This window comes from Corylus avellana, chromosome ca5, assembly GCF_901000735.1.
Source record: "Corylus avellana chromosome ca5, CavTom2PMs-1.0".
Lineage (NCBI taxonomy): Eukaryota > Viridiplantae > Streptophyta > Magnoliopsida > Fagales > Betulaceae > Corylus > Corylus avellana.
Window position 1 is genome coordinate 26,266,917 of NC_081545.1, and position 23,158 is coordinate 26,290,074.

A 23,158-nucleotide genomic window follows, 5' to 3' on the forward strand; every position below is an offset into this window, starting at 1 on the left:
TATAGTTGGGGCATGTGTATGTATATATCTTACTTTTGATGGTGAATTTGCTTTTAGAAATCCTTCTTTTCAAACAAAGAAATTTATGAAATGTCCAGTCACATTCTCCCTTGAATTATAGGTTGCACCAATTGTTGTCATTAATTAATAGCTTAATTTGTAATTGAACTAGCCTTTTTTCTTAGCATTTCCTTGTTTTGTCATGACTTAGAGAAGTGTTAGCTAGTTACATGATCTGCATGCTTAGAGTCGCTTATATATTAGTTTAGTCTCACTTAGTAAGAAATAAATCAATCTGAAATTTAGTACTCATGCAACACATCGTGAGACTTAATTTTTTGAGATATATATATATATATATATATATATATATATATATATATATATATCACAAAGTAACATATGTGTTCGTATGCATGTATGTATGTATAGAAATGAACTTGCAAATATGTATTCCCCATAAAAATATATAGGGATGTTGAAAGAAAAATAAAAGGTTTAGATGCATGTTGGGTGGTAGCTAGTTTGCTTTTTGTCACAAACAGTTGAAAAAGTTGTGAAATATTGTCAATCTGATAGAACCTAGTCTTCCTGCTAGTTGTGAAATGCACGTAAGTTACCATTTTCTTTACTTTTGCTTTGGATGTCTATCACTTTTTACCTTCTTTGACCTAATTCTGGCGATGCCTCGTTCAAGCCTGTTCTCCAGCTGCTTTAGATCCTTGATACTCAGAGAAGTCAAGGCATCACCCATTAAGTGCCTACAACCAAATTAAAGAAGAAAAGTATACCTTCAATTACTCAACTTTTATATCTCAGTATATTGTCCCTCAAGAGACAAAGAATTCAAAAGTTAAGAGTTACAAGAACTTAAGAAACAAGAGTTACAAATGATAAATTAACTTTATTATTGTTAATGTAAAAATAGAAAAGATTTGTAACGTTCATACTTTCTCTATAAATAAGAGTATTGTACACAATAAAAAATATCAATAAAAAATGTAGCCATGAAAATGCTTTGATGTGTGGATGTAGGCCATCAGTCAAACCACCTTAATTCTCTGAGTTATTGTAACTCTTGTTTCAATAAAAACATGCAAAGAATAATGAGATCACCTGTTAGAATTCTGCAGAATTTGTATTTGTTGCCGCAGCTTCGCTGATTCTTGTTGATAATACTACATTCATTCAATAACAAAAATTAGTCAGGAAGAAAGAAGCATTTGTTTGCTTCTGTGCTTTGTATAAACATGCCAAACAAGAAGATAAAATTGTTCACTAGAACTGCATGTATATATATCTCACACATACTTGTTGATATATATGTATGTACTGATGCTACAAAAGGCATCCAAAAACTGAATATTTAATATCAATTTGACATATCATGAAGGTATAGCAATGGCTTCATATATAGAAGAGATACAGGAAAGGAAAAAAAATGGAGAAATAGCATACCTCAGCATTTATTTCAGCCATAGAGCTTGTACCTGAACCGTCCGAGCATGCCTTCTTGTACCTCTCTATAGTAGTTTTTATGCTGCATATATGCCACAAGCAAATGAAAATTCATAAGCATATATTGATATATACTTCATTTTCTTTGTACATTTTTTTTTTTTTTTCTATTTGCCTTTTCTTTTCTTTCTTTCCAAAGATGGAAGTAAATATTTAGCGTCATGTCACATAATTAAGTCCCTGAACTTTATTTTCCAAAGATTGCTCAGAACATTCACCTCATTATTATTGTTTTCTTTGATAATAAAAGTTTGTTAGAGTATATCCCCTCTTCCTTCTCTTTCTCTTTGTTATGGATTATTGTTCTATCCTTTTTCCTTCCTCTTATTCAACTTGTGTCATTAGGTATCAAAGCTTCGGTTAAGTACTCTTAGGCCGTCTTCACTTACTTTTTCTTTTGGAGGTACAGAAAGGTAGAAGATGACTTGGTAAAATAAATGATGGGAGAGTTGAGAGATGAAAGAGATGATGAATAAGGTTGTATATTGAATTACACTGAATACAGTACATAAGGGGCCTATATATACAGGCCTAGCTATAATACAGACATATACATACATAACTTATGTGAGACAAACACTACATATTATTTAACAGGACAATGAAACTTTTAGGAGTTGAAAGGAGCCGAAGATTATTCATGGGCTTGGGGTAGGATGTTAAGTCTTAGAAACCTCATCAATGACAAAATTAGAGTAGAAGGTAGTCTTATGGACAGTCTTAATTTCAATGGTGCTTTCTCAATCAAAAGTTCTGCTTGGGGTTTGCCCTCAGGGTCTCAAGATGGAGTGATATAAGGTTGTCTAGTTCAATCAAATGATCTTTAGTTATACGATCTAGCTAGTAGAATATTAATTAAATAATTAAATTCATAATTTTCTATCAACTTAAAGTTTTGAGATAAGTGAAAGTTTAACATGATATTAAACAAAAAGTCCCGAGTTAGAATATTGTTTTCGTAATTTACCTATTATTTCAATTGAATATTTTATATATTGAGCCTCACTAGTTTATTAATAAAAAGTTTAAGTTTACATGTGAATTAAAAGTATTATAATATTAATTAAATAATTAAATTCTATCCGCTTAAGCATCGGCTCCCTACAAATAAAATATGAGCATTTGGCTATGTTGGGAGGCAATAGGCAGCATCCAACAGTAACCCACCCTGAGCCTCATTGCTATGCTAATATTTACTGTAGCTGTTATTATTTATGTAGGGAAAGTAGTACGAGAGTATTAAGAACAAATTCTAGGAGTATTGAAAATGTTTTCCCAAATATTTTCTTTGGGAATAGGAGCCTAGCTAGGAGCATTCAAGAATCTTTCATAGATGGCTGATTAGACTAGAGGTTTGTCTAATATAATTAGCTTCTTTTTTTTTTTTTTTTTTCGATTCAATATAATTAGTTGTTATGGCTAAGGTTGTTTGGGTTAATTTCTAGCTATCCGCAACGTTGATGTAGGGGACTTGCATGGCTGTCCTCCTTTTGTACCTGTTTATTTATTTATTTATTTTAATGAATTCTTATTCTTTAAAAAAAAAAAAAAAAAAAAAAACCCTTTAACTATTTTCAACCCGAAAAGGAGGCGATATTCGTAGGTGGCATGATGTGACCTGAAGATTGATAGAAAACAGATTATGCTGAAGTTTTGTGCGTGGAAGAAGGCATGCGCTTTCAATCCTCGTATAATCACAGGGAACATAAAATTTTGACTTTGTACGTCTTCTTTCATATGAAGGGTAAAAGGACCAAACACTGTTTAAAGTCTTCAAATCTTTCATGGATGAGGCAAAACAAATAAAAGATATGTCTTGCATTCTTTTAACTAAAGGGGGAAAAATATATATATATATATATCGGAGAGCATTTTACAGCAAGAATCGGTAAAAGATGTGGAAAGAAACTCAGATCCTGGAAAGAAGAAGCATCGATCAGAAGCAGCCCTTTTCTGTATTCTATGCTAATAGACTAAAGATTCATAATTACATATTGTAACACTAAAAAGGAAAGGTAATGCATGCATGCAGAATGCCCTATATGGTGCAAGAGAGCTTTCAAAGCTGACTCCCTTGACTTGCTTCTTTTCTTGCAACTAGCTAGGCCAGTCCTATCAATGAACTGTGTGAGTTTGTTTTTCATTCTTTTGTACTGAAGTCTCTTATTATTATATATGATTATTATTATTTTGGTTTCTAATTGTTTTCATTATTTGTTGGGGAAAAGATTGAGCAAACTATGATTATTTGTCTTATAGCCTACATAATTTCATTTAAGCAACGTCTTAATTATCGGTGTTTAATTAAGCTTGTTTCTCTCACAATTTCTGTGTGAAGAAACAATCACTCATATGAGTTGAAATTCATCAAACTTCTTGTGTCTCTCAAAAAATAAGATTATTTTTAAAATTATCATTTAATTAAAATTCAATAATGATTCTTCACAAGCTCAATAATAATTTTAAAATCCGCATTATCCTTAAAAGGAACATAAAAATAACTCATAAGAAACTTGTAACATTAATGTTTAGAAAGTGATTTGATGTTGAGATGGAGACTCATCAGGCAAGAAGCCAAAGAGGCAAAGAAAGACTTGAAGAACCATGCTACAGCGACAATTGTGTCAATTCACTTAATATATAGAGAAAAAGTAGTGGTAAACCCTAAAGGGCTTGCTTCCACGCGCCAACCGTTGAAAAATGAAAAAACCCTAGAACTTAAAATGTTTCACTTTTTTGCATCAGAAGATCAGATATATAGCACGAGTAGTTGAAGAGAAAGAGAGCGACAAAACTCATTGAAACTTGAACACCTTGCATAGTGAAGAATACCCAACAAAAGGATAAATTCCAGGCTATTGGCTGTCATTCAATAAATAAAAGAAAAGATGGGAAGATTTGAAAGCTAATAGTGGAAGTAGAAGACCATAAAAATCTGAGATGTACAAACAATGGAAGAGGAAAGGATCAGAAACTTCTGCAGGCCACCCTTTTTATTACAAAGCTGCTAGATTCTCATAGATTACAACAGTCATATGTGAAATCAAACAAGTGTAAAAAGACACCCAACAGGGTTTCTAGATTGCTTGTCCTTACTGCTGGTTAACCAAACCAATTTTGGTGCAAAAGTGCTATTATACCAGAGCTGCATCTGGTAATTTATTGCCTTTTCTTCTTGCAGCTCTGCCCTATCTATCAAGCAACCCTCACTGTGTATATATATATAGTCTTTCTCCATGTTTTGTTAGCGAAACTCATTGGTTTTTGTGTTAGATCACTCTGATCCATTTTGATGAGTATATTTTATCTGTAATGCTAGATTAATGTTACCATAACAACTCTAAGATTTTGCACAATTGATATGACATGTTGAGAGATTAATCGGGTGATACTTTGAGGATTAGACCAAAATTAAGTTACAAACTAAAATAATTAATGAGGTGTTCCTATTGTAAAACTACCTCTTGGGAATAAAAAATGATTGAAGAACTTAAAGAGAAGGAAAGACAATTATATTAATAGGATCACAATATTGTAAACCTAGCTCTTAAAAAAATTGGGAATATGATTGAAAAGATAAAGGAGTTCCAAAACATTGACATGAGAGGGTTTGATTAAGGGCGGACCTAGAATTTTTTGTTTGAAAAAATCAAAATTCAAAAGGAATTGTCTGAGAAGTCAAAAATTAGTTTGGGCCACTTCATAGAAAACAATATATATATATATATAAAGGACTTCATAAGAAATTAGTTTTGAGAACCATAAATATAGAACTTAAAAAAAATAAAAAATAAAAAAATTGGGGTTGGTGGGAGGTGGGGGGAGGATGAAGGAAAAAATAGCCCTTGCAAAGTGTTTTTTAGGAAGCAGCAAGAACTATACTTTGCACAAAGCATTGGCATTCCCCCATCCTCTCCCAAAAAGGCTCAGCATTTTAATCAAAAACAAATTTGGCTGGAAAAAATTTCTGTAAGCTAATGAAAGTCAGAGTCAACTTATATTAATGTATGATTTCCTGTCGGATTTAATTAGTAAAGGAAAAGGTCATATCAATATGACAGATTGCACAGTAATAATCTTTTAGCTAACTAAGATATAATTAAACAGCTAGCCTCTGATTCCTCTTCATCAGACAAACCAAAATTGACAGACAGTTAACGTAAGTACTGGATAATTACATAGAGGATAGTTCTGCCCTACCTCACTGTCTCTTTTTAGCTCAGAAAAAGAAAAAGTAAAAAACTTAGATTTTATGTATTTTTTTACTCACAGATCCCAATAAATATGAAATCAGGAAAGATCTACCTAAATTAGTGTGTGTATTATATGAATGAATGAATGAATGGAATAGGAAATCCAAAGAATAAAAACTTAGAATTATTTTTTAGCTATATTTCACCGGAAGTGCCGATATGATCACAAGCAATAATGAAAAAAAAAAGAAAAAAAAAAAAAAAGGAAAGGTAAATTAATTTACTTGTTGTTTGAGTACTCATAAAGGCGTCCTCGGCTGGAGAAGACGATAAGTGCAACTTCTACATCACAGAGGACTGATAATTCATAAGCTTTCTTCAAGAGTCCATTTCTCCGCTTGCAGAAGGTGACTTGGCGGTTTGTTGTGTTCTCGATCCTCTTGATTTCAATTTTTCCTCTACCCATCTTGCGATTCTTGAAACAACTGCACAGGCCTTATAGTTAGCACCTCAGAAAGTCAGATCATCATGTAATTACTGATGTTCTTTTTCCTTTGAAAAAACATTTTATTATATATATATATATATATATAACTTGTTCTAGCTGGTATACAAAAATTAATATTACACAAGATCATATATATAGTTCTGATCTTGTCATGTGAATATATAATTTCCACAGATTCTACAAAATTTGAGAAAGAAAGAAAGAAAAAAAAAAAAAAATTAGAAGAGAGAAAAAGGAAAAACAACTAGATTCAAGAACAAAAATGGCCCGGGCCAGACAAAAAAGAGAAAGTAATGGATTAATACGTTGAGTACTAGTACCGAAGGTTAAAAGTAATCTTTATGAACAAAAAAAAAAAAAATTCAAAACACAAACAAGGAAAATTAAATTGAAGTAAACAACTTGATGAACACTTGTAGAAACCAATTAAAAATGTAAGTAAAAGAGAAAATGAAGAAGCAAATTTGGAAATGGGTAATGAATAGAACATGGTATAAATGGCGAAAGGTGCATGATCTTGATCAAGTAATTAATAAAGAAAAAAAAGAGATTAATTAATTCTATTTTCATATGAAGAAAAATATGCTTAAAGGAAGAAGCAAAGCAAGCCCTCACACTCATCACACAGACCTGCAGGCTTTGGCTCCCTCCGGCTAACTTCAGCTTTCGGAAAGTTTTCTAATCCCAAAGAAATCAAACTCCACAGCCTAGCTACTGCCACTTCTCCTGCCTATTTATAGCTCTTTCTTTTTTATTCTATTTATTATTTATATTTTTGAAGTAATGGAAAAGAGAGAGAGAGAGAGAGAGAGAGGACAGTAATTAAAGAAAGAAAAGGACGTGGGGAATGGTTGTTTGCCAGATGCGCATACAAGACGTCGTAGTTTTAAGTAAAACGAAGCAGCTTTGCAGGTGCAAAATTCGCACCGAATAGAGCAATGCTTTTTTCTCATTTCATATTGGTTATTTGTTGTAGTTAAGAAAGTGACTAATATGCCCTTCTAGAATCTATCTTATATATATATTTGATCTTTTAATTTGATGTGGCTTCAGGCATATGAGATATCTGATGGTGTGTGAGAGACTGATCTGACAATGTGAGGGAAACAAAAATTATCTTGGCCATTAGATTAGGGTTTGTTGCTGTCCACATATGTCTGCACTATATATATATATATATCAAAGAGAGAAAATAATTTGTGTGGTTTAGAGACATAAACCCTAATTAACCTAATTAATCTTCTTATGCTAATTGAGGGTGTTAGTTAAAAGTTATAGACTACGTACATGTCAACCCCATTCCCCCTTTTCAAACGTATGAATTAGGGCTTCAAGCCTGGTTATATTACATTCTAAATAGTAGCTAGGTAGATGCGTGATTAATTATCTGAATTTGTGATGGAAAAGTCTTGTTGAAAAATAAAGGGTTAAATGCTTTATTGGTATTTGTGTAGTAAGGGTCATATCAAACGCCTACGTCGGTTTCAAAAAGTATTATAGGTGGTACCTGTTGTAAATCAAAATATTGACTTGACCCTTCCGTCCAAGTTTTGTCCATTATTTTAACGAAAATCTACGTTAATGGTCTTTAAAACACGATATCTGTCTTAGACGCCATATATTTAAGCAAACTCAACGCATCTTATAACGTGTCACTATATTACAGGTGGTACTTGTGGTATTTGAAGTAAAATGCTAGAAATGTTAAAAAAATTACGAAACAAGATTTTATCCAAAGTGAAATATTAAAAACAAGATTAAACCCAATTAAATATATCATTTCTCCCCAAATCGATTGGACCATAGATTTTATGTTTTCCCCAAATCGGACGATATATCCTATCGCTATTTATCAAACTTCTTACTAAGTTATTTTGATAGTATTAATCAGGCTATGCGAGACATGTTAGGAAATATATCCCAAGACTTGTGATTAATTATACACGACACAAAGATGTAGTTCGGCTTAATAAGCATACATCTACTAGCGGAGACAACCCGTGAAAATGTATTGACTCGAGTAATTCAAGTCATGCTACAACAACACAATTCTTTTATTTGACCATGTCTGTATGTAAATTATGACATGATTAACTTATTGTGAGACTTAATAGAAGGCATAAAAGACTTAATTTGTATCAAGTCTTTATAAAAATTATTCTCAAAATGATTATGTTTATCTAACCTCAAGGCTCAAAGGATAAGTAACTTCTCAAACTTAGGGATTATTAGTGACAAAAATCTACTTATCAAGAGGCGGCGGTTAGAAAAATAGTAACATAATAAAGTACTCCTGACCCACCCACCAAACCCACAAATAATGCATTATTAATTAACTTAGACTACTAAACACATGCATTAATTAAAGCTGAAGCTGAATTGCAATGCTTAATTGTCAAATTAAAGAGAAAGACCTAATGTTAGCATACCTGCTGAGCTCTGATCTGTTAAACATTCATGTACATCATCACTAATGTTAAAGTAATGTTATATATATATATATATATATATATATGTATCACCTTTTGATCCCGATTTTATCGGGATGAAATGCATTTTTGTTCTTTAGTATAAACAGATCAGAAACTACTATGTACTGCATTTGATTTGGATGAAAAGGTGGGATATAACATTACTCTCGTTGTTAATCTCATTCAAATTAACTAGTCCTTTTAGAGTAATAGCACTGATATGATTAACAATTTTTTCTTGGTCGTTACAACATATATGTCTTTAAATTAAAACACATTGTTAAAACAAGTAATTCACTAAAATCTGAGCACAAATTGACCAACCCAAAGGAGTCTTGTCATGTGACTCGCAAACAACTAATTATGATTGGCATTAGCTTAGGCTGGATTGGGTGAAGCAACTTCTCTCTAATCCTCTCACAATCTTTTTATTTATTTATTTATTTTTGCATAAGTTTCAAAAGGGTTTCCTTTTCTCATCCTGGTAGTAGTATACCAATATTAAATTAAAGAGTAATAAAAAAATGTTTGCATTGAAGTTGAGACTTGTCACCCACGTGAAGAAACCTTTCTTTAACAAATGGAAGTAGCAATCATCTTTCCCAATTTGCCTCTGCCACTCCCATTCTTGTCTCTCTCTGTTTCTCCTAGTGAAAGGGACACGTACACATTGATCAATAGCTAGCCTACAAATCCCATCTCAAATAATTAATGGTTGGATTTTGTTTGATACATTCTAATTAGGGTTTTCAGCAAGTAATCATAAGTGAATAATTATTAGATTGCAGGTTAACCATTAGACTTGGACGTGAATCATGATGTTAAATATTGTTTAGTCACACTGTGTACGTACAAGTGTGCTTTAATTTCATGATCAATTGATCTTTTCTTGTCTATTTTTTCTTTCCTTTTATTTTATTTTACTTTTTTTGTGATGTTATTATTACATGAAAATAACAAGGATTGATTTGAGAACATATATTTATGGAGAAACTTCACAAAACTTCCATAAATTTTCACGCATTTTGATATTACCATCTAATATTCAAAAACTCTTAATTTAGGATATTGAATTTTTCAATTTTTTTTGCAACGTACGTCCACCCTCTCTTAGGATTTTTCGTTAAATCTTGTCAAAATTTTCACAATACCATTTTTTTATAAAAATAAAAAAATAAAAAATTGAAAAGATTAAGACATTGGTCAGGATTTAACTAGGGGTAGACAGATTAACCGTTTACCACCTACCGATCGACAACTGGTTGTCCTTTTGTTCCATGTTTCATAGATTTACTTTTTCTTTTCATTTATAAAACATATGCTTTAAACTAATATGTAATTACAAATCAACCGACTTCTATGGTTCGATAGGCGAAAATGCCCCTACCGAACCAATGCCCACCTCATAAATTTAACAGAATTTGCAAAAATACATACGCCTAAATCTTTGCATTTTTTTATTTTTATTATCTGTCCCAAAATTGCTCAACAGTCAACACTACTAATCAAATTGACAACGCAAATTATGAGCAAACATAGACGTTTGTTAATTAATTCAATGGATCCATTCATGATGCCATATGCAATAATCAAGCTTTTTGGTTTCGTGCAAAATAGGCATTGCTTGGTTGCAGCACTTTTCATAGTTGTGGTTTCCCCGTCATTATCATGTTAGGACCACACAATTTCTTTGATCTTGCCACGAAGCCATATGCATATTTCTGCAATATTCCAAATTACTTTTCAGTGATTTGAAACTTTGCCGAAAATGGCTTATATTTCCATAACGAGACGGTTTTCTTCATTTCCAATCTTTTTCTATAAATAGAAGCCCTTGTGGGTGGTCATAACGCGGTGACTCTGATCAACTTTGCTTTGTTAATTATATATGCCTCATCGTTTTTAGACCTAACTAGCTAGCATATATATATATGCTCCCGATATAACTTTCAAGTTATATGCTCACTTATCATTAAAGTTAATACTCCTAGTAACTTTCAAGCCTTTCCAACGAAGAAAGGAAAAGAAGTGAAAATTAAAATCCGAAATAATACTAGAGAAATTCCAAAAAGAAAATAAACTAGGCTGTTGGATAGCAAGAGTAATGTAATTAAATAGCACCGCCTTCAATGATAATTAAGTACTGAATTAACCCCACAATCAGCAGGAGTTTGGGCTTCCCCATTGGCCACATTAGTAGTGAATAATTTCTTGGAGGCAGCTTTGATAATATCCCCATTTGAAATCAAATCATAGCAACATCATAATTAATTAGCTTTAATGTTAATTATTATGTTTTTAATTAATGGGATACGTACACTTCTATTAGTGGCGATACAGTGGCGGACTAATTCAAATCTAGAAAATACAAAAATATGGCTTACAGATTAGGACGTGCGTTAGAGGGCCGGGGGAACTCATCATGTGATGGCTTATTTGACACCATTTCTGTCTTGTTTTATTGTGAAACAGGACCATTAAGTATGTTTGATTTATTCAAGCTAGACATGCAAGACAATTGTAGTAGCTAATATCTATGTTGAATAGAATCAATCTCTAATCTTATGTTGAATGTAAAATAGATGATTCAATATCCAGATGGTTCTCAATGGGCAGATTGTTAGAAAATGCTGGTAAGGTATGTTACTCATGAGTCACTTTTTTCAATAAATTATATGTCCCCACCAATTTTAACCAATTGGTATGCAATGGAGTCTAGAAATCCTCTGTAATTTGGTTGAGTTTTGCACAAAATGAAACCAAATTAGAACACCCTTAAAGTTTCTATTCTAGCAAGATTGAGAGACTCAAATTTTAAAAATACAAAAAGTTTTGAGAGAGACAGATAAAAAGAGAACGTGCTGTGAACTAAAAACTAGTATGTAGAGAATTACTTGTACTGTTAAAACAAGAATTTTAATGTCTACTCACTAACAAACATGGCAATTCGCAATTGACAGTAATAAACTGCTAATTTAACGATCAATAACTGCTAATCTAACAGCCATTAAAATCTGACCATCAAATATTAATACACGTAATTTTAACCGTTAGATTAAAATTATAATTAACAGTTATTTAATTATAACCGTTAGATTGTAATTTTCAATAACGATTACTTAATCTCATTCATTAGATCAAACCCAATTTAATTTTACAATTGACTTTACTAACAGCCACCTAAATCCAACTTTGGATCTACGTTAGAAGCATCCTATGGTCCAGATCAAACCGTCTTATTATGATCATGACCATCCAAAATCAATTGTGAATATATCTCCCGACTTAACCCGATGTGAAGCTCATTGCTTCGATTCCTCAGCTACTAGTGCTGAAACCACCCTTGCCACTGCTAGGGCAAGGAAAGATATACTTCCATGTTGGCTTGGTTTGATTCAATATCTGACCAATTTGATGTGTTTGGCTTTGCTTTAGGGTTTTGAATTGCCATGTTGGCTCTTAACTCTTATTTAAAAATTTCTCCATCAGAATGGCCCAATTTCCATGCTTCTACTTACACAATCTGTGAGAGGAGACCACTGTGGCTTCATGCTGTGATGAGATATGTCTTGAAGAATAAGTCCTATATTCACCATCAATATCAACATTCCTATTTAATGGTCAGTCAATAATTTCAATAATCTCTTAAAAGATGAGTAATATAGATCTGAATTGCAGGCTTCCAAAAACATGCAGAGACATTTTACATCTTGCAGGAGTGTTGTAAAAGCAATCATTTGAAAGGCCTTCAACCGGCCTTGAACACAATACTTCAAAACGTTTTCTGTGTTTAATCACATATAGTAAAATACGCAGTACTTCTTTCCTGTAGTATCAACCAGTTGGATGAAAACAAGACAGACCATATAGCTCATTGTGTGAGTTCTAAACTTCCAAAATGAGATGGTGAATTATTGACATCACTATCACTCATTAAACCAATTTAATATATTTAACACACAAAATATGCATTTTATTTTGAGAAATTTATCTTTTCTTGTTTGTCTCTGTCTTTTTCTTCTTCTTTTTTCAGTAAGAAAAAAAGACCCTATTACTTGTTTTCAAACAGAGAAAACAAAGAGAGAGAACCTATAACCTGATGTGGGAATTTTAAACTACAGAAGTAAAAGGGTTCCACCGATAACACCACTGCTAAGAGAAAGAAATTCCCTTAAGTTGAAATTGATATTAAGTTGCCCGTCAAAATAACTGCTGCTCCTCAAAATTAACCACTGCAATCAACATTCTTTTATTCCATGTAATCAGAGTATCATGTTACTTTTGGTCTTCCTTTTATTTCAAGTTGATCCACAAATCCAATTTCTTCATAATACATGCCAAACCATCTTAGACAAGTTCCTATCATCTAGTTCTCAAACATCAGATTTGACAAATGCACTAATTTTATATCCTATTAGTCTCAAATAGCAACTTATCCGTCTAACACTTCCTATGGTCACTTCACAAAAGATGTGCTTCTGTAATTCGAAGCAAGTTGAAAACACTTTCCTTCAACATGATGGTTAACACAATTCCAGAGGTGCTTGTCTCCTTCATAAACCTCCCTAATTCTGTGGGAAGAACCTCTCTAATCTCTGAATCCTTTAAACAACCAAAGATAAGATAAGAAAAATGGTAAATATTTCAACTTTCCCGTGCCATTAGTTTTTGGCATGGATAATATTATGGCCAAAATATTTTTCTGTTGCTTTTGCAGGTTTGACATGAGAGTATCCCATAAGATTCTTCAAACAGCCACGGGAACCACAATTACAGCTTTAGGTGCTATTTCCTTTACTTCTACTACTTACACTTATAATTTTGTAGACAATCAAAATTGTGCTTCAAAAGGCAAGTTCATGAAAGAATCATGCATCCAGCATGCTGAAAACAAGGATCAATATGAATCGAATGTCCCCAAAGATAATGATTCTGATAATTATCAGAATCATTACGAGAGTCTTAAATACTCTTAATCACATGACAGATTATACCATTTCCCTCTCAAATTGCTTATAAATCATCATTATTTGTGATGTTTCCAAAAGCTTGGCAGGGAAGTGACCCTAGGTTAGAATTGCCAAAAATTTTATCTGGAAAAGTTAACTATGTAGTGGAAAGGGGTGTCATTATCCATAGTTTGGGATATAAATTTTGAAGGTGTTTATAATTGCCCAGTGTTTTCAACAACTAATTTTTCCCTGCTTGTCTAATTGCAATTCAGGTTTTTATTCTTACTAGATAGTGGTAGTGCATTTCTAGTCACTAAATTAGTAGAAGTGGAACACGATGGAGCTTTCCTATCATGGAGTAAAATGCAACTTTCATTATTGTTTCACAATAAGATGCATTAGTGACAGGAAATGAGAACATATTAAAAGACAATGTATGAACACAAAATTAAGGGGAAGGCTCGGGGAAAGAATGAGAGGGAGCTATTAGAATCGTAAAGCCAAAGTCATAAGAAAATCTAAGTGAGAGACATACTCATTTCTTGGGAAAACCAACAATCCCTTGAATTAGATCACCTATAAGCACAAAGAATATAAGATCTACAAACCATTATACAATAAAGATTCAAAGCAGAAAAATTGCAATTATATAGTTTCAAATGACCTATACTAACAGAGAAGCGAAAACAATATTATGATAGACAAAATACAGCCAATACACAAATGAACAAGGATCTCAATCCCGAATACCAAGTTCAACCTCGAGCTCATCATCATCTTCAAACAGCTTAAGGAGACGGGCATGCTGCTCTTCTCTCTTCTTCTTTTGCCATATCTTGAATAAAAGCACACAGAAACCCAAAACCGCCACCACACCGAGGCATACAATGGCTACTTTGACCCCTACAGACCCACTTGAAGTACCATGACTCGCAGCTTTATTTTCCTTTTCTGAATTTGATGGTTCACTTGCCAAGCCTTCAGATACACACAAATTTTTAGACTATGTATCGGCAAAACAACAACAATTTTCGGATCCCAATTTCTTTCATGCAAGTCCATGTAATTGTAGAGAAGCAGAAGCCCATAAAACTAAAAAAGTCGGATTCACTAGGTAGATTGTATCTAAATTGTGCAGTTACATATTTGGTTGCAAAGAAACAGAGAAAAACAAAATCTAAATTTTTGAATCTTGCCCATAGGAGCAAATTTCATCTAAACCTTTGCCCAGAGAAGCAAGGAATACAACTGCAACACGCTAATTACATAGTACAGGGAGCGAAATGAAGAAAAACCTAGAAATTTCAATTCTTTAGTCGAGCATTATCACAAATTTTCCAAATTTTTAAATCATTTTCAACAATTCTAACAATAATTCCAAATTACAAACAATTCTAACAAAATCCTTATCATGTAGGTGTTTCCCTCCAAGTTCAAGGACAAAATTTCTCAAAATCTATACCGTAATTCAACTGAAGCTAGAAATACTGCTTGGCAAAGCTTGAGCTGAGATATTCTATCCAGAACAACATAAGAAGCAGAAGAATGTTTTGCACAATTTTTGAATTTTAAAAATTGCCTTAACAATAATAATCACTCACCCCCAAATCCACACACACACACACACACACACACACACACACATATATATATATAGAGAGAGAGAGAGAGAGAGAGAGAGAAAGAGAGAGAGACCTGTAAGTAATTGCAGATGGATAAAGCAAAACAGAAACGAGAATCGCAGAGATCTTGGGCTTCCAATTCCAATCATGTCTTCTCGCTCCCTCTCTCTCTCTCTCCGCGCCTCCCTCTCTATGGAAATTGAAAAATAAAGTAAAATAATAATAATAAGGAAGAGTCTTCCGAAAAATAGAAGCGCGTCCTCACCAAACAGATTACAGAACCAATGACCTGACCACGTCAAAATGGTCAAATAACTTGATCTGGCTATCATGCGCATCTACCATGCACTATGCTTCACACCTTCAGCACCGTTTGTTCAGAATACTCTTTATAGTCTTGACTCTTAAATATTACATCAAATCTAATCTCAAAAATTACTACGCATTTCTGGTTTTCTTTTTTTTCTTTTTTTCTTTCTAATGCAATATCTTTTTATTTTGGGACCCCATTTGTTAAGACCAAAAAAAAAGGAATATGTTTCAAGTTAGTAACTACCGACAGTCCGACAGACCACCAACTTTAATTAGGTACAGATTATTTTATTTCAATTAAAAACCGATTTTCTGGTGTTTATTATTTTGGCAATATTTAAAAAGAAAAAAAGTTTTTTTTTTTTTTTTTAAAAAAAAAAGCACTTTTTCTTCAAATTTTCGTAAAATTGCTTTTTTAGATCATAATATGAAAATGAGATTTTTTAAGCTTATTACAATATATGCTAACACAAAAATCAAGTGTAAATTAATTAAAAGTCTAGAGATATCCGACAACATTTCCATGGGACCAAATACATAGGATGATACCAACGTCATTAAACAACTACAAATAGATTAATAGAAAATTACCAATTTGTTTGGAACAAAAAAAAAAAAAAAAAATAGTAAACCAAAAATTTAGGATCTTCAAAGAGAGAACCCAGTAAAAATTACTACTTGTCAGGAATATATGTGTATATATATCCTTATCACTTGAAGCACTTGGCATCCAACAAAGCCTCCCCCTCGAAAGGCTCAGAATCTTCAATCATCTGGTTGACACGCTCCTTCTGAGCTTCATCATTAATGTCAACCTTGTTCCATTCGTACAGCTCCATATCATAACACTCGTTGATAACGAACTGAGGAACTTCTTGTCCACGGAAGAGCCACAGCCCCTTCACCTTGAATGGTGCCTCTGACCCAATGACCAGCATCTTCCCAAATGCATACTTGCGAGCCAAATCCATACGCTGCAGGAAACCACCCACCTTGTTCAAAGTTACATAGGAGACTGTATTCTCGTCGTTATATTTGTAATCGCAGAACCAAAGGGAGTAGCCCTCGGGATCATACATGTCCCAAAACCCTGCAAAAGGAAGCAAAGCAAAGATGAAGAAACAAGTACCACAAGAAGACAGTAGACACAAACAGAAAGACAATGATGATGTGGAATGCAACTTTGGATCAAGAATAATGGTATAATTATATTTTCTGAAAATTTAATTAGAGAAAAATATATTGATGAAACAGTAGCGGGGCTAGAGCCCAGACAGCCACAAGGTTTGGTCAAGGCACTACTCATGAGTCATTACATTTATCTTTATACACCGAATATAATGCAAATTCAACTAATACGGTGATATACACGTGGTATTTCTCCAGTAGATCAGAATTAAATCAAACCCAATATATTCACTATTATCAATCAACGACTGCAAGTCCAACTTAGAACTTTAACCAGACAAATCCCAAATCTGACCAACATATACATACCATACCCAGACTCTCATTTACATACACGTCTATACTTGCTAAAAGTTGGGATTTGTCTGGTTAATATATATAATTGTTTAAGAATAATATTATACTTGCTCCCACTTCTTTACACAATTTTTTCACACGTACATGTGGTTTTTAAAACCACCAATGGATATAAGATGGATCTTTTTGATAAGTACGGATATGAGATGGATCTTTATTGGACTTTGATCAAATAGTGATTTTAAAAGTCACCTATGGGTATGAAAAAATTATGTAAAGAAATGGGAGTAAGTGTAGCATTCCTAATTGTTTAATGCACAATTTTGCAGTTCAAACCTAGACATACAAAAATAATAAATTTCTAATTAACACAATCTAGACAAAATGTACTGCAAAATTGGGCATTAAACAATGCAGAAAATTTGAACTGCATTTCAGAAGATGCATTTAAGTACTTTTTACACCAGCTAGCATAAAGGTAAGTGAGATATTGGAACCCACCCAACAGTTTCACAGCAATTAATCCATGAATTATTTACCAGACAGCCTTCATGCATCACAATTATTAACAGAATTAACCACATCCACAAATTAAAGCATGGGAATGAATCCATTCAAATGTACTTTTTTGTGGGGGGGAGCTTATAAGGGAAATACCTTTAATTGCAACCTCACGGAAGTTAGTCTTTGTGTTTGAGTAAAGCCTTTTCCATTCATCCAGAATCATCTTACTAGGAGGCAAAAGATCAAGAGGATTCTTTGCTTTGGGCTTGGGTGCCTCTTCCTCCTCAACAGCCTCTTCTGCTCTAGATGGTGCTGATTCTTTCTTGACCTCTTTCTTTGGTTCATCTTTTGACTTAGGTTTAGCAGGTTCTTTTGGCTGTGAAGGCTTCTTTGCAGACTGAACAGGTGGAACGGATTCAGTTTGCTTCACTTCACCCACTATCTTTCGGAAATTTGGCTGATTAACCATGGTCCAGAAGTATCTCTCTACATGAGGGAACTCAGAGGTAAAACTCTTAGTCAAGATACGGTTAAACCCCAGAACCAAGTTACAGATCATAATGATATCAGCCAGTGTCACAGAATGTCCAACAAGGTAAGTGTTGGAAGCAAGATGAGTATTCAAGGCATCTAGCGCTCTCTTCAACCCAGCAATTGCAGCTTCTTCGGCCTTCATGCAGATAAGAGAAAATTATAAAAGGAATTATAACCCAATAATTTCCACTAATTTCAGATATACGAAGTAGTAGTTACATATAAAAGAACAGACTAGATAAAAGCGGGACTTGACTAACCGGTGGAAGGTACACTGCAAAACCAGCTCGTGGTATGAACCAGCGCAAAATATTGGCATCAATTTCCAGTGATGCAAAATCAATCCACTGTTCAATATGGGCCTGCCAAAAAAAGTGACTCCATCTCAACATAAGCATGACAAAATTAACAAGCATAGTAGCATTATGAGAACTCTAGCAATAGTACTGGTAAAATTTAGTTGCGTGAAATCAGTGCCTATTATTGGAATTAGAGAATGCAAATCCAAATCCACTTGGTTTGGACTTTACAAACAAAACAAAAAAAAAAATTATTTGGATAACTAATCATGCCATCTGATTATGATAATACTGACTTTTCACTAAAAAAAATTCAATTTTAAGGTTAACCAAACAGTATTGTGAGATTAAAACAATTAATTTTATCAATCTTTTTAAGATTTGCAGCATACCATATTGACTCCAAGTTGAGAAAAACTAAACTAGAGCAACCACAAAAATTTTTAAACCTAAAAAGGTGGAATTCCAAATTAAAGCTGAATCAGCATATGCAAAATATGGACTTGAGGACATAGATAGAAAGTAACAAATAACTCTTTTAATATCCTCAGGCAGCAAATTGTATTCACTTACACATTCAATCAATGAAGAACCAAAGAGAGGATTATCGGCCTTCAAGCGCGTAACTGCAGCAAGTAATAAATGATTATAAAATTCCAATCTTACCAAAACCTTCAAAATATTATAAAGGTAGTTTAAAAGATAGCCTCACCATAGCGAGCAATGGCGTTACTCTCAAATACAGGACCATCGGGTGTCTCCAGCACAGGAACCTACACAAAAAGAAACCATTTTTAGAAAACCCAGACATAAGAAACATATTGCAGATGAAAGGAATTTTCTGCTACTGAAGGAGCCCACCTTTCCAATAGGGTTCATCTTCTGAAACTCTGGAGTTTTGTTTGAAACCCCCATCTCAAAATTCTTCACCAATTCAATATTGACTCCACTGTACTCCGCAGCAATAAGTGCCTTGTAAGCATTCTTGTTTGTGTTCCCTGCATGCAGAACCTAAACATGATAAACATCAGTTACATGTATTTACATCAATCACTTACGTTTATGATGATGATGATGATGATTATAATCTACACTCACAACAAATACTTAAATGAGAGTCGTCCCTATGAATCTAAAACTAGGGGTTCTTAATAAATGGCACATGTCCATCAGCTTGATTTAGGTTCCCAACAATTTTCACTTTCCATTGAAGAGCAATTAGAGAGAGAAAATCCACATTGGGCTGTACATTTGTTCTTTGAAGATGGCCCATTTTATTACAAGTTGTCTATCGATAGAAAAGAAGCATAGTACAGCCTAATGTATGGTAACCAAAGAATACTTGATGATTATATCTAGATTTAATCCTTCTTATTTCCAAAAGAAAACAAAAAACATTGACCTGAACCTAAAAATCTCCTTCTACATAGAAGGGCACTAATCACATTCAAATCCAAGGATTTGAAACGAATACAATCTCAAATTTGTCATCCAAAATTCCCACATTGTCGTCCAAACTTATTGTCTCTACACAGTGCCGGAAAATATATACAGGACTACTTAGGAAGGAAAAGCAAAAGTAAGAAGACCCAATATTTAAATCTTGAGATTTAGTTGAAACATCAGCTGATGAAGTCTCTTTTATTTCTTTCCTTTTCTCAGCAAACCAACAGAGAACACAAAACCCAAAAATGAAATAAATGTAGAAGAAAAAAAATAGCCCAACTGAAACGAATTCAGCAAAGACTAAATCGTATAATAATAACCCATACATATCTAAATGACAACAAAGTGTAAACTAAAATAGAAATTTGTTTAACAAAAAACAGAGATATAGATGAGAAAGAGACTCTTGAGAACTTACCAGAGCCATGGCTTAGCAGAGATCCTTTGCACTCTTTCAGATGTGATACGAGAGAGAGGGAAAGAGACTTTAAGAGAGATTTGGGTTTGCGTGGAGGGAAATATAGGGGCGGTGATTGGTGAGGGATCCAGTCTAGGGTTTACAACTCTACACACCAAAAACAAAAACCCAGTCTAGGGTTTACAACTCTACACACCAAAAACAAAAACCAAAAAAAGGTTTTCAAAGATGCGGATTCGGGTCTTATATTCTCTGAGATATCCATGGGCTTGTACGCAAATTTGATCGGCCCATTTTTGAATGGAATGCCTAGTGATTTATTATAAGACTTCTTGGGCTGACCCAAAGGCAAATGGATATTATAAAACAGACAGAAATTTTTCCAAACGGTAATGAAGGAAGTTTTCTCAAACCATCCTCTAAAATTGGCATTTGTCACGTAAACATGTGAGAGACACATATTTTTTAAATACAATAATAGACACCTATGGTTAGCTCTCTTCCGTCTAAGACCATGTTTGACATTACTTTTGAGAAATAAAGCTTTTAAGTCAAAAAATGCTTTTGGGCAAAAGTTTTATTTTTAAGCTTTTGTCAAAAGTGTGTTTTTGTCATTTTTAGGCTTTTTGGACATTTAAAAATATTTTAATTTTTTTACCAAATAAGTTTTTTTTTTTTTTTCAAACGGACTTTTTGAGTGTGAAAATTACTTTTAGGCATCTCATACCCTAAGTCCATCTTCAACATGTATCTCTTTCTCTCACATTGGCTCAACTTCTCTTTTATAAACCAAGAAAAAATGGTGTTGCCCTTTTCGTCGAGACTCGGTTGGGAGTCTATTTGGACCGAGTCGGGACTCGCTGGGCCCAGGCAGGTCAGGAATTTAAAGTTTAATATATATTAGCTATTTTGATTAGTAAGTTTAGTGAGACGGCGGTAAATGCTCTCATACACTACTAACTTCAATATTGTAGCTATCTCCTGCCAGCACCTTTGAGAGGCTCTAATTCTTTTTATATTGTAGCTATCTCCCGCCAGCACCCTTGAGAGGCTCTAATTCTTTTTTTTTTTTTTTTGTGCAAATTGGTAATAAGAAATTGTTCTACCAATTTTGCTATTGATTATTGTTGGACAATCTTAAATTTGCAGTTAAACAGTTTATGCATTGCAATGGATCGTAAATAAAACTAAAGATAAATCGAGTATGTCATGTCAGCTAAGAATACTAAGGGTCTATTTGAAATTGTGTTTGAATGGTTTAAAAGTGCTTTTAAAGTTCAAAAAGTTTGTTTTTTTTAAAAAAAAAAAAAAAAAAAAAAAGTATTTGTTTGGTAGAAAAAATTATAAGCGCTTTTAAGCAATATATATGTAGCTGTTAAAAACAAATTAATTAAGAAAAAGGGTTTGGCGAACGATTGAAAATTGTACTGAAAAATGTTAGAAAGCGCTTCTCTTCCTCTGAACTTAAAATGGGATTGAATTTATATAATGATGGTTTATGAAGTTCGAAGGCAAATCAATCACACTCCGAAAAAGTTGAGTAATTTTAAAAATCCCTTTTATATATCTCTTAAGTCCTTCCAAAAATGATGTGACTATTAAAATTATCATTTGATCCAATAATGATCAATCACAAGCTCAATGATGATTTTAATAACCACATCTTATATTTCTCTTCAATCCCTCAAAAAATGATGTGGCTATTAAAATCATCATTTGATCAAAATCCAATAATGATCAATCATAAGCTCAATGATAATTTTAATAGCCATATCATTCTTGGAGGGACTCGAGAAAGATACAAGAGGGACTTATAGCATTACTCAAAAAAGTATCATCTTCAGTATGGGACGCATGTTTGTGTTAGAGGGAAATTTACTGACTCTCTCTTACTTTTTATTAGGGAAATTATATCAAAACACCTTAGGTAACCATGCCAAAAATTTTTTGTTCCTAAGTTTTTTTTTTTTTTTTTTGGACAATTTACTCCATGGGTCAATCGAAATGCCAAGAAAATTCATACCATCAAATTTTGTTAACTGCCGTTAGATTTGTTGAAACGCACCGTTTTACCACGTCAGCATAATAATTTTTTTTTATTAATTTAATTTAAAAATTAATTAAAATTTATTATAAAAAAAATAGAAGGGGTGGCCGGAAGCCACCCTTAGCCACCCCCAAGGTCGCAGGCCACCCCAAACCACACAAGGAGTGGCCGCGAGCCACCCCCAAGGTGGTTTTGGGTGGCCCGCAGGCCACCCCTAACCACCCAAGGGCTCGTGGCCACCCCTTGGGTAAATATGGGTGGCCTAAGGTGGCCTACTAGGGTTTAGGAGTGGCCTACGTGTAACGACCAAGGGAAAAGTACTAGCCATATCTGCACTATCACCCCAAAAGGACTAGTCAATTTGAAGCTTCCCTATAATTCATTATAAAGCCCAGTTTTACCTAGTAACTAGGCAATGTGGGACTTAACACTCATGACTATCTTTATAAACCACACATTCTATGTGGGCTTCTTCTCATCTTCCCAATATGGGACCAAGTGTTACAAACTCCTCCTCTTAAATTCCTGACGTCCTCGTCAGGGTCACGTCATGCAGTGCTCTAGTACCACATGACCTGATGTTACTAGGTGGCTCTGATACCACTTGTAACGACCAAGTGAAAAACACTAGCCATATTTGCACTATCATCTCAAAAGGACTAGTCAATTTGGAGCTTCCCTAAAATTTATTACAAAGCCTAGTTTTACCTAGTAACTAGACAATGTGGGACTTAGCATCCATAACTATCTTTATATACCACCCACTATATGTGGCCTTTTTCTCATCTTCCCAATATGGGACCAGGTGTTATAAACTCCCCCTCTTAAATTCCTGACGTCCTCGTCAGG

General features: G+C 33.6%; 3 protein-coding genes across 3 annotated transcripts in view; all 3 read right to left on the reverse strand.

Annotated features, from left to right (window-relative positions):
* The window catches only part of LOC132180283 (agamous-like MADS-box protein AGL11), a 10,656-nt gene extending 4,459 nt beyond the window's left edge, over positions 1-6,197 (reverse strand). The window contains exons 1-4 of the mRNA XM_059593045.1: positions 5,996-6,197; positions 1,459-1,540; positions 1,117-1,178; positions 662-761 (exon numbers count right to left, since the gene is read on the reverse strand). Of these exons, the coding sequence (XP_059449028.1) occupies positions 662-761; positions 1,117-1,178; positions 1,459-1,540; positions 5,996-6,177 (426 nt within the window). The 5' untranslated portion in view covers positions 6,178-6,197. The remainder of the gene's footprint in view (positions 1-661; positions 762-1,116; positions 1,179-1,458; positions 1,541-5,995) is intronic.
* Positions 6,198-14,151: 7,954 nt separating this feature from the next.
* On the reverse strand, positions 14,152-15,619 carry LOC132182666 (uncharacterized). The gene is made up of 3 exons (XM_059595972.1): positions 15,530-15,619; positions 15,338-15,454; positions 14,152-14,620 (listed from the first exon to the last, which is right to left on the reverse strand). The coding sequence occupies exons 1-3, from the start codon at positions 15,600-15,602 to the stop codon at positions 14,379-14,381; spliced, it is 432 nt and encodes a 143-aa protein (XP_059451955.1). The 5' UTR covers positions 15,603-15,619; the 3' UTR covers positions 14,152-14,378.
* Positions 15,620-16,041: 422 nt separating this feature from the next.
* LOC132182992 (elongation factor 1-gamma-like) lies at positions 16,042-20,404 on the reverse strand. The gene is made up of 7 exons (XM_059596378.1): positions 20,263-20,404; positions 19,260-19,409; positions 19,111-19,171; positions 18,972-19,024; positions 18,360-18,461; positions 17,719-18,235; positions 16,042-16,666 (listed from the first exon to the last, which is right to left on the reverse strand). The coding sequence occupies exons 1-7, from the start codon at positions 20,269-20,271 to the stop codon at positions 16,287-16,289; spliced, it is 1,272 nt and encodes a 423-aa protein (XP_059452361.1). The 5' UTR covers positions 20,272-20,404; the 3' UTR covers positions 16,042-16,286.
* Between the last annotated feature and the right edge of the window lie 2,754 nt (positions 20,405-23,158).